Source organism: Nanorana parkeri, unplaced genomic scaffold (assembly GCF_000935625.1).
Source record: "Nanorana parkeri isolate BGI_ZX_2015 unplaced genomic scaffold, ASM93562v1 scaffold2312, whole genome shotgun sequence".
Taxonomy (NCBI): Eukaryota; Metazoa; Chordata; class Amphibia; order Anura; family Dicroglossidae; genus Nanorana; species Nanorana parkeri.
This window is the reverse complement of record NW_017308580.1, coordinates 58,648-70,344: the sequence shown is the minus strand read 5'-3', so window position 1 is coordinate 70,344 and position 11,697 is coordinate 58,648. Positions and strand designations below refer to the sequence as shown.

The 11,697-nt window shown below is 47.7% G+C and overlaps 1 protein-coding gene across 2 annotated transcripts in view; it reads left to right on the top strand.

Moving 5' to 3' along the window:
- The window catches only part of SLC6A8 (solute carrier family 6 member 8), a 72,009-nt gene that overhangs the window by 44,844 nt on the left and 15,468 nt on the right, over nt 1-11,697 (top strand). For both annotated transcript variants that reach the window (XM_018573276.1, XM_018573275.1), the window contains exons 5-6: nt 8,370-8,504; nt 9,604-9,707. In XM_018573276.1, coding sequence (XP_018428778.1) covers nt 8,370-8,504; nt 9,604-9,707 — 239 coding nt within the window. The remainder of the gene's footprint in view (nt 1-8,369; nt 8,505-9,603; nt 9,708-11,697) is intronic.

Sequence of the window (11,697 nt, the reverse complement as noted above, 5' to 3'; positions counted from 1 at the left end):
TATGAGCATTGTGCAGTCTTTTTTTCTAACCAACAGGAAGTGCTCTAGACGCCTTGTCACATATTGTCTGGTATCTATTAATAGCCTGTTTAGAAAGGCCGGTTGTTTAAAGAGATCAATAGCTCATGCTAAAATGTACACACGGAATACACACAGATAAATAACCGTGACAGTGTTGCAAACCCTTCCCCGTGGTGTTCAAAACTGTCATAAAAAAAAAAGTTTTGGCTTTAATGAGTCATTGGATAAATGCCAACTCCAATCCAGCCAGTGTGACTACAGCTTTGGCAATCACTAAATTCCCAGTAGCCACCTCACAGAAGGTGATGGGGGGGGGCTACACTACTTTGAGAGTCTGCTGTCATTTGCCAATGTTTAAAGATCCACTACGGTGACTTTTAAACATTTGTGAACGGATTGTATGAAGGTTGATGCTCTGTAGTCAGGGCCGGATTCCGCACAAGGCCACCGAGGCCCGGCCTCGGGGCGGCAGGGAGCAGAGGGGCGGCAGCGGTGTGGAGTCCCCCGACAAATTGATTTCTACATTTTTGGGAAGGCAGGACTAAAGCCGCCTGTGCGTTTACAAGTGATCGCGGCGATGTCGCAGTGATCACTTGTAAAATGTGTGCAGCCTGTCCGTCCTCCCCCCCCGCACTTACCTCTCTCCTCTGACTCCGTCCTCCCCCCGGCCGACGAGTCTCTCCTCACTGGCCGCCGATGTGGTGAGCAGAGCGGCAGAGGTTAAAAGTAACCGCGCCGCTCCGTGTACACAGCGAGAGGGGAGAGCTGTGCTAGAACTCCTGTATTGAAGGTGACGGGTTCAATAAAGAGAACCTGTCACCTCCAAAGGCTATCACACAGGGGCGTGTTAGCTCCTGTGTGATAGCAGTAAAGTTTAGTGAAACAAAAAAAAAATTTATAAAAAATAAATCAAACTTAAAAAAAAATAAGAAGAAATAATAATTAAATGGAAAAAAAATATGGGGATTATTGTTATTGTAGAACATTACTGGCGCTGTCCTATTATTCCTTATTGGGGATAGAGCGCCAGGAGCTTATTTTAGGGATTGTTTGCTTGTAATTACCCCTCGGTGATTTATATCATCCTATGTATATTCACTGCGGCTCTGTGATGTTTTAATGAACCACTTTGATGATATGTCAAGGATTTAAAAGGTCTGTTAATAGTCATAGTTTATATCTCGGCGTACTGCGTTCCCGCATCCCGCTCCGCATAATATATTGCTGCGCCGGGGGCTTCATTACACTTTACGATTAAAAATACTCGACGTGACGTGACGAGATCTGAAGGCCTGACAAATACAATTTTCCATTGTTTCCCAACGAAAGTGCTGGTTATTTGACCCGATGGTGAATATTTTGCGCCTTTATATTGTTTTGCCCATTGTCATGACGAGGTTAGCAGGTCAGCCTGTGGAAGAGTTAGGCCCCATTCACACTAAGCGATTTATCGCGCTGGCCAATGCTAATCAATGGAGCTGTCTTAGCTCCATGTCGCCCGTCGCTCCAGCAGGACCCTTTTTCTGGCGGATTTTGCGCGATTTTTCAATTTTTTAATGGAGCCCGGCGGTGAAGGTCGCGCTACCGTCGCTGGAACGTCGCCCCGAAAGCCGCGCTATCCCGGCCGCGTGGATCCGCTGCAAAAGGTATGTCGCTTAGTGTGAATGGGGTCTTAGGCGTGACATTTACAGCTGTCATTTAGCACATCACCGTAGGTGACGCCAAACTCTACAGCAATCTATTCTTCTCCCGTATGGAGCTCGGTGGATGACTTCTTCATCTGAAGTAGCCGGTCAGAATGGAGCTCTTATTTTTCTAGAGTGGTTAGAAAATAGCATCTAGACCAGCGGTCTCAAAGTACCCGTACTATGTGGCCCGCAGCCAGCTCAGAAGTCAGGTACGCGGTCACGGACCACATAATTGACTTGCGGGAGCAGCGAAACGGTCTGCATCTCTGTCGGAGGCAGAGCGTGTAGCTTATTCTACACCGGGACTCCGATCCTTTTCGGCTAACGCTCTTTCAGTGAACGTTGGCCGATAGGATTGATTAGTAAGGTCTGCAGCAGACCCTACCAATCAACCACCAGATCACCGGGGATCGACGTGCCTCCCCACAGCCTCCTCCCTGCAGAAAGGTAAGCAGGAGAGGGGCTCTGTAGTTTATTTTACGCGCGGTGGGACGACTGGAAATTATTTTAAATGTGTATGGGCGGGGGGGAGGCGTCATAATATATATATACACACAGTATGTGTGTTGTGTGTGCTCGTGTGTATATATATAAAAAAATAAAAGGATTTTTACATGTGTATGGGGGGTGTATAAGTTCGTTCACACCTCTATCTTTAGGAGCAATTAGGGATTCCTGCATCAGGAACTTGCATTTTCCTGCAGCAGAAATCCCTAATCTGGCGTTCAAAAGCGGCCGCTGTCACCTATTTAAGTTAATGATCAGGTGACAGCAACTGCATGTAAACGACTGCACAACGCATGTAATGATACGTGATATGATTACATTCAGTTAGTAATCAATCACTTTCCCTGGATGCATCGATTTTGCATTCAGGGAGAGTGTTTTCTAACCGCATGTAGTCATATCACATACGATTACACGCGGTGTGCAGGCATTTACATGCAACTGCTGTCACCTGATCATTAACTTAAATGGGTGACAGCGGCCGCTTGTAAACGGCGGGGTAGGCAAGTTTGTGACGCAGGAATCCCTAATCGCACCTAAACCTACAGATATGAATGGTGCCGTATTGTGTGTGTATTGGGGACTGTAGTACCAAACCGGATACAGTTACATGTTATTTTATAGTATGAAATTTGGCAAGCGGCCCCCATGGAAGAAAACAATTTGCCGAGTGGCCCCCGAGTGAATTGAGTTTGAGACGCCAGATCTAGACTGACTGCCATTGAGGAAACGCAGATGTATCCCTGCCTCGTAGGTTTTACCAATCATTGGCGTAACCTAGACTTTCCCTTTAACTGATGGGAAGAATGAGAACTTGTCCGATTGCTCGGCAACGGTCTAACAATGAAGAGGAATGAATCAGACCGCACAGCAGAGGCTCTGATGGCTTCGCCCTTGAACTGTCATTGCCGCCCTTTATCCAGTCTTCCGTCCCCGTCTTCCTAGGGGGGGCCGTGCCGCCGGTGGCATAAGAGCGTGTCCTGGGACAAATACATAAGCAGCAGGTGGCTGGAACAGGGATTCCAGTATTAGCTGAAAGCTTAATCCAAAGATTTTGCTACCGAGCCGAGATGCCGAGACTTAGCTTTTTCCTTTTTTTTCTTCTTTTTAAATAAGCGAGGAGAAATGTTACACTTAGGCTGCAAATTTCCTTCTGAGGCAATCAAAGCTGCCCTTTCACTCATGACCACAGCAGCTTTTCAAAGGATTCTAGGCAGATGTCCGTCATTCTTGTTGAGACGTCATTCTTCGGTGGGCTGCCGAGGCCTGGCCTAGACAAGGGTTACATGACTGTATTTGCTTGGCGTGGGTATATTTGCTTTAGGGACACGATATCATTTCGGATACATATCTGCCTTTATGAAGGGAACATACGCTCGTGTCTTTTTGGTGCGTCTGATCAACGCACTGGAAATAATATGGCGTCGTCCCTGCAAATAAGCTCGTATTCATGAGAACCGTAGTATAATCCTATTGGGCATTGCTTACTGAACAGTGCCTGGTAGAATTCGCTCCAGTGGCAGGAGTATATGCGCGGGTCTGGTTGGGGCGGCGTTGCGGTTCCTTAGTGTGGTGTTTTGGCGGGAATTCCAGAGCACATGGTTTTCTATTGTTAACGAGCGCGCACGGAATTCACACGCACTGAGAGCTGAGAGCTGTGCACGGTATGTTTCACATGCACGAGCATATACTCCCCCCTTCTATTGTCTATTGAAGTGTATACATGTGTCTCATTGGCTGGCTCTGTGTTATGTTGATGTATGAGGGAGTGGTGGCTGTTGGAGCCAGCACTTCCTGCTGTTACCCCTATAAATAAACGGATCTCAATGCATTAGATAGGACTATATATACCGAGGATCCAACGTGACAACAGCGAGTGTCTGTTTTTTACTTGGGACTGCCGAGCGAGCTCAAAGGAATTATACAAAGAGAGCAGAGAACTGTGCTTTTAAGCGCCAAGGATTCCTATGCGCAGGAAGTGTATATTAATTTCTAGGGATCCACAGATACTTTTCGAGTACCAGTGCAGATACTTGGCATTTTCATGAGAACTACCAGGGTTGCAGCGGTTGCAGCTGGGACCGGGCTCTGGTGCTCCACCACTGCCCTGAAATCATTAGTCTGTATTGTTTTAGAAAAACTGTCACATGACACCAAACAGAAATGTATCAGCACTCGTACTCGCAAAACTGGTATCTGTGCATCCCTTTATTTATATTTATAAAAACAAAACCGTACATTAAAACAGAGATGTACAAATCCCGGGAGCTCCGTGTGCTCCTTACACATGACAGCGGCCTCCTAACTTGTGAATTTTTCTCTAGTGTAGTCTTGGAGCTCAAAAGTATCGGTACTTGTACTCCTACTTGTACCGAGTACTGTACTTGGTATCTGTACAACCCTATTAATTTCTATAACAAAACAGTGCAAAGTAAACAGTCTATTTGCCTTTAGTAAATCAATCCCAATGCATCTGGAGAGATGTACTCAGTGTATTTGACAACCTACATAATAATGATGGATTATAGGATTTATTCTTGAGAAAAGCAAACTTGGAACGTATCTCCTTTTTGTACCTTTCTCTCATAGCAAGGCAGCTCAGAATATTCCACTAGTGTACATCTGAATTGTCTCTCCAGAAGCCCCCGAATGCAGTTCCCTGGTGTGCGTGGGATCAGCTGCATAGATCCCTTTTGTAGTTGTTTAACTTCCTCTTGTCTGTTGCGGAGGACAAGCAGGATTTATGAATGGGTGTTGAGTAATAGCCGATCGGAAGCAGTAAACTTGATTTTTCCCACTGATAAACCTAGAGCATTGTTCTGAGAGCCTCGTTATATGGGAGTTCCCTATTCTCTGAATGCCGGAAGTGTCAGCTGCTGACTACTTGCAAGCTGTTGGTCAACTCATGTAGTCAGTCACAGTCTTGGGACCCATGTAGTCAGTCACAGTCTTGGGACCCATGTGCTTATGAGCGCTGGATGTTAATTACAGGCGGCGCTGCATCCGGCTTTTGACAGCTAAGTTAGGTTACACAGCAGCGGGCTTCCCCACTGCTTGTGTAACCTAACTATTGAGGCAAGAGCTGTCACAGCCTCTACTCTATGCTCGAGGCGTGAGCTCTGTGGATGGCTTGGAACATGGGCAAAGCTCTATTGGTCCAAGCTGTCCAATCAAAAAAAGAAAAGAAACCACTGAGGCCATCGATCTCCATGCCTCAGCAGTGACGGGCAAGTGAGGGACAGGGAGGCTCCTCCCTGTCTCCTCCCTTCCTCCTTCACACTAGCTTGGGGACGGGGCTTTGGGCCGGCGCGGGCAGGGCTCCGGCCAGCGCGGGCAGGACTTCGGCCAGCGGGGGCGGGGCAGGACGCGTTGGGGGCGAGGCTGGGGAATGCCTCACCCGGAACCAGAGGTACCACACGCCACTGGTGTGTCAACAGATCGGTGGAAGCACAATGGGTAGACCTTGCTACTGATGAAACTCATCACCTGTCCACGGAAGCCGAGTCTACGATCGCACAGCCATTTTCTCCCGCTGAAATGTGTAATACGTTTTAATGAAGAGATCTTAATCAAAGCAATTAAATTAGATTGGTAATGACTCTTCTGAAGTGTGTAAGACTTCCTTCAGTGCTGAGCGATGCTGAAGCCAAAGAGTACAGGATCCCGTAATGAATAGTTCTTGTCCACCGAGTGTCTACTAACGAGGCCATTTAAATTGCTAATCAGAAGCTTGTTACCTCTGCGTGAAATTAGATTCTGACCCCCCACTGGCCGCCCATTTATTGGTTAATGAGCTTTCAGTAAATGAGAATAAACATAATCATGCGAAAGGATGACTCCCCCGAGCCTTTTGTGTTGACCGTGTTTGCTCTAAGCCTGAAATAACTTGCGTCACCGGCTAATATTAAGAGATAAGAAGAGTAGAGATAAGGAGAGAATTGTAGTATTCAATTACTGGGCCACGGAGGAAATTCTTCATAGGGCCCCCCCAGTGATATCCAGTGATAGTGAACGGTGCCAGTAGAGAAAAGTCACTAATACCACATATAGAAATTGCTCATTTGTTGGTGTCCACGGGTGAGTCCCTTGAACTGTTGGTGGTCAGTTATAAGTGCCCCATGACTGTTGGCGGTCAGTGTTGAGTGCCCCATAAATGTTGGTGGTCAGTTATAAGTGCCCCATGACTGTTGGCGGTCAGTGTTGAGTGCCCCATAAATGTTGGTGGTCAGTTATAAGTGCCCCATGACTGTTGGCGGGCATTGTTGAGTGCCCCATAGATGTTAGTGGTCTGTTATAAATGCCCCATAACTGTTGGTGGTCAGTTATAAATGCCCCATGACTGTTGGTGGTCATTGTTGAGTGTCCCATAACTGTTGGTAGTCAGTGTTGAGTGCCCCATAAATGTTGATGGTCAGTTATAAGTGCCCCATAACTGTTGGTGGTCAGTTATAAATGCCCCATAACTGTTGGTGGTCAGTTATAAATGCCCCATGACTGTTGGTGGTCAGTTATACTCAGCAGCGGCTGTGAGGAGGAAAGGACCGCTGCACAGATGACTGATAGGTTGTCAGTGATCTGAACAGCGCGCATTCCTCCTCACAGCCGCCAGTGACAGCCTGAGATGCCATAGCGACCCAGGTGGCCCGCACGGCATCAGGGGGACCCCTATGTTCCTCGTCCTGGCCGGGCCCCCCTGTGCCCTGGGCCCCATAGCGGCCGCCTAGGTCGCTATGGCGATTGTTCCGCCAATGTGGGACATTATGTAGTCCTACCACACTTCATGATAGCAACGTTGAGAGGACACTGCAGACTACATTTCTGGATCTGGACTACAGTTATTTTTTGCATATATGAAACAGATAATTTAAGGAAAAGCTTTCAGTGGTGTATTTACCAACCAAAGGGGAGCAAATAAGAGAAGTTTATTGTTAGGCGACACATACATTGTGGCTGAACCCACCGTAGTCACTTACTTCCCTTCTGGTAATGCTTGGTGCACAGTCATGGTTCTAGATCAATTAAGGTCCCAGTTGGACCTTCGGTCAGATGAGAGTCCACTGTTGCCTTTTCCTCATGAACCGTTGCCATCTAGTAAATTTATCGGCCCCGTGCGGGAACTTCTGGCGCAGCTAGGTGCAAACACCAAATGTTATTCAGGTCATTCGTTTCGGATAGGGGCGGCGTCAGCGGCTTCCAGGCAAGGGGTGCCCGCGCCCATAATGAAATGTTTGGGAAGATGGAATTCTAATTGTTTTAATAGATATTGTTTTTTCCCCCCTTATTTGGCATACTGACCACAAAAATCATGGCACACCTCAGGTTGGTATTAGCAGGTCTCTCGTAGGCTTCGGGGTCATGAGTGACTCCGACCACAAGTGGGAGGCCAAATAATTTGGCCGGATTTGTGGGAGGAGTTGCGGCGGCTCTCCTGCCAATAAGAAGGGTGGCGGGGCGGTCTTCACGGCACAGCCGCAATTCCGAGCTGGCCCTTCCCTTTTTTCTATTTTCATTTCACTAGAGCGTGCCCCCTTATTTGGCATACTGACCGCAAAAATCATGGCACACCTCAGGTTGGTATTAGCAGGTCTCTCGTAGGCTTCGGGGTCATGAGTGACTCCGACCACACATACATTCTAACGAAGGTTCTTGTTATTTGAGAGCGACCGTCCTTGGCACAGCAAAATCACCTTTTTTAACGAGTGACCGTCTTCATTTGCCGTAATGACTGATCCTTCCCGAGCCATGAGCGATATCAGTAGACCGCACTGCGCTGAATGAGATTGGCCACCTAATTCCTCTTCCTGACAAGCTGTCCGTTTAATAAATGAACTTCATTCAGCTCTTAGGAGTGACCTTCTTCCGAATGAGAGTGCTTTACACTGATTCACTGTGACATGAAGATTATCACGTCGTGGCTAGACTGACTTTGCGTTTGTGACAGAACCTTGATAAGTGAAGTGTCCTTCAGCCGCTAATACTTGAATGCCAATACAACATACAGTACCAACACCAATACCAAATAATAGGGGTTAAAAAGAGAGGTAAGGGGGGGGGAGAGATGTTGTGTTTATCACGGCCAACTGCATTCCAACATTTGTTTCCAACTTTTATTGTTCAACGGTATTGATAACGGTGATCTATTTTCTCTTCCAGATTGTCTATTTCACAGCCACGTTTCCCTACGTGGTTCTACTCATCCTTCTTGTCCGTGGTGCCATGCTGCCAGGTGCTGTTGAAGGCATTGTATACTACCTTAAGCCCGACTGGTCCAAGCTTGGGACCGCCCAGGTAGGTTCTCCACCTAGATACATGGGGTCTTTTTTTATAGTGTATGAAGGAAGAGGTCTTACCAACAGGTTTCTAGTACACCCGGATCATACTGTACACCCGGATCATACTGTACACCCGGATCATACTGTACACCCGGCTCAGGCTTTCACGCCGTAGGCTCGACTCACAAAGATCTCCACCACGATGAAGAGCTTTATTTTTAGTCATGTGACTGTAATATAGAAATGCCATTAGACGCAGCTAAAAATAACTGTCACTTATTCTTAAAATAAGAATCCTCATCCTGGTGAGTTCGCTTTGTGAATTGTAGGGATGCACCGATACTAGTATCGGTATCAGTGCCGATACCGAGTATTCGGGTGAGTACTCGTACTTGCCCATATGCTCCGATACCTAGCACGAGTACTTCCTGTATCAGGAAGACGGGCAGCGCATCATTACACGCTGCCCGGTTTTCCTGATTGGCCAGGAAACGGCTCCATGCTCTGTCGTCACTTGTGATGAGAGAGCATGGAGCCGACTTCCCGGGCCAATCAGGAAGCTGGGTAGCGTGCAATGGCGCGCTGCCCGGCTTCCCGATCGGTCAGGAAGCTAGCAAATCCGGAAGCCGGGCGCCGTGTAATGACGCAGCGCCCGGCATTCTGATTGGCCGGGAAGCCGGCGTCACGCTCCCTCGTCATCTCATGAATCATAATATTAAGAAAGTGACCTTAAAGCATTAGTTTGTATTGCTTTAGAAAAAACGTGACCTGTCCCTTTAAGAAAAAGTATCGGCAATTGGTATCTGCGAGTACTTGATCAAAAGTATCGGTACTCGTACTCGGTCTTAAAAAAGTGGTATCGGTGAATCCCTAGTGAATTGCATCTCGCGTCACTCTATGTTATCTGCCAGGTCAATGAATGAGGACATATAGATGGAATCGTTAGCTTGCCCCTAAGGAAGGCCAATAATAAACTTGGGCAGACTTTTAGAATTCCTTCTCCGTTACAAGTAAATAAATAACTGCCACTGGATTTACCCCGTGCCATGTGATCTATGCTCGGACAATGCGCCTGCAATGTAATCCTGTCTCTCTCTCTCTCTGACCCTCCTTAGGTGTGGATTGATGCCGGGACACAAATCTTCTTTTCCTATGCCATAGGACTCGGGGCACTTACAGCTTTGGGCAGCTATAATCGTTTTCACAATGACTGCTACAAGTAAGAGTTTATGGTGTCGGCATGTACAGTGTATAGCTTTCCAAGATCTGATTATGGCATTCATAGTCAACGTGTCCACTCAGGGCAGTGGAAGGGGATCTAGACAGCCCAGATCCCCTTACAATCTGCCAATCCCTGCACTGGCTTCCTATAGCCCAGAGGATAACATTCAAAATATTAACAACCGCGTACAAAGCCGTCCACAACTCCGCCCCCCGTCTATATCTCCAACCTCGTCTCAAAGTATCACCCTAAGCGTCCCCTCCGCTCTTCACAAGACCTCCGGCTTTCCAGCTCCGTCTTCAACTCCTCCCATGCTCGCCTCCAGGACTTCACTAGAGTCTCTCCCATTCTATGGAACTCTCTACCCCAACCTGTCCGTCTATCTCCCACTCTGACTGCCTTTAGGCGATCCCTAAAGACTCATCTCTTCAGGGAAGCCGATCCCACCTCAACCTAACCGCTCAACAATCACTTTCTCAAACAATCATCCCCACGCAGCTCCCTCCTCATGTATCACTGGCCCCTCCCTTTTAGATTGTAAGCCCTCAGGGGCATCAGTCTGATTTTGTTGGCGCTTACCCAAACAGATGATGTCACTGCCCCCACCCCACGTGACAAAGTTTGAGCCTGGAGGTGATTCAAGAAATGTTAGTCTTTTTTTCCCTTGTTATGGTAATAAAAGATTCCAATGGTCATGAAATTCCGCCGAAAGAAAACGTAGTCTAAAAATATAATATAACATTCATTTGGATGCAGTGTTGCGTGGCCAGGTAGTTGTCAGTCAAACTACCTCTGAGGAATTTCCTGGTATTGATGGGGTAATACAAGCTGGTACTCGAGTGGGTAAGCTACACTATATTACCAAAATTGGGACGCCGGCCTTTGCACGCGCATGAACTTTAATGGCCCATCCGCGGCGGAATATTTAGTAGCCAGGAAATGTCACGGAACACCTGAATCACATGATTTGGAGGGGGCGGGGCCAATACTTTTGGCAATATAGTGTAGTTTACATGTAGGCAGTATGGGGTTTTTATGGCGTCATTTGGCCCTTTTCATATGCACCAGAGAATGGTGGAATCAAGACGTCCTATTTTTGTACACTGCAGGACGGGCAAACAAGCCTCTCGGTGGTTGTTTTTCCTGGAGGAATAAGACGTGTAGTGTCCAGTCCTGGAGCCTTGTAGAGCTGTGTGGGTAGGGGATGGACCGTACAGCACATACAGTACTCTGGCTTGAATGAAAGAAGCTCATAGTTATGTGGGGGGAAAACTTGTTTGCTCATTCCCCTGCCAGCTGGGCGATAACCGCCCCTCGCATCGCCTCCCCGTGGACGAGCACAGGCTGGGCCCTAAATAATACGGAGGGAGCTGACTCCGATAAAGCAAGGCACGGTGTATTGTTAGTAAGCACGTAGGTGTAAACCATAACTAAATGGCTTTGAGTTTGCCGCAGCACTGCGCATCACCAACAACAACCGCCTCTGTATAAATCAGAGCTCTCATTTCCGGCTTTTGTAATCTTCAGTACATACCGGAGCTGCTGATTATTATACAGGATTTATATATAGCGCCAACAGTGTGCGCAGTGCTGTACAATATAAGGAAGACATTACAATCACAATACAATTCAAGACAAGATGCCAAGGAAGGCCCGGCCCCTGAGGGCTTACTCCTGCAGCCTCTTTGCAGACTGTCTACATGCCCCGCAGCAATGGCCGCATGGCGTTTCTCAGATGGTGACGACAGTGGACCATGCCTGTGCAATGGGTGTTCACACAGCCATCTGCCAGTCATAACGATGACATGATCAGAAAGCACAGAAAGGCCACTTTAAAAGGGGCCGGCAGGTGCCAGCAGGAAGGGGTTCATTGTAGTCCAGCTCCGAATCAGTAAGCTCGAAACTGTGATGACAGCAGTGGCGTAACAATCGCCATAGCGACCCAGGCAGCCGCTATGGGGCCCGGTCACGGGGGGGGGGGGCCCGG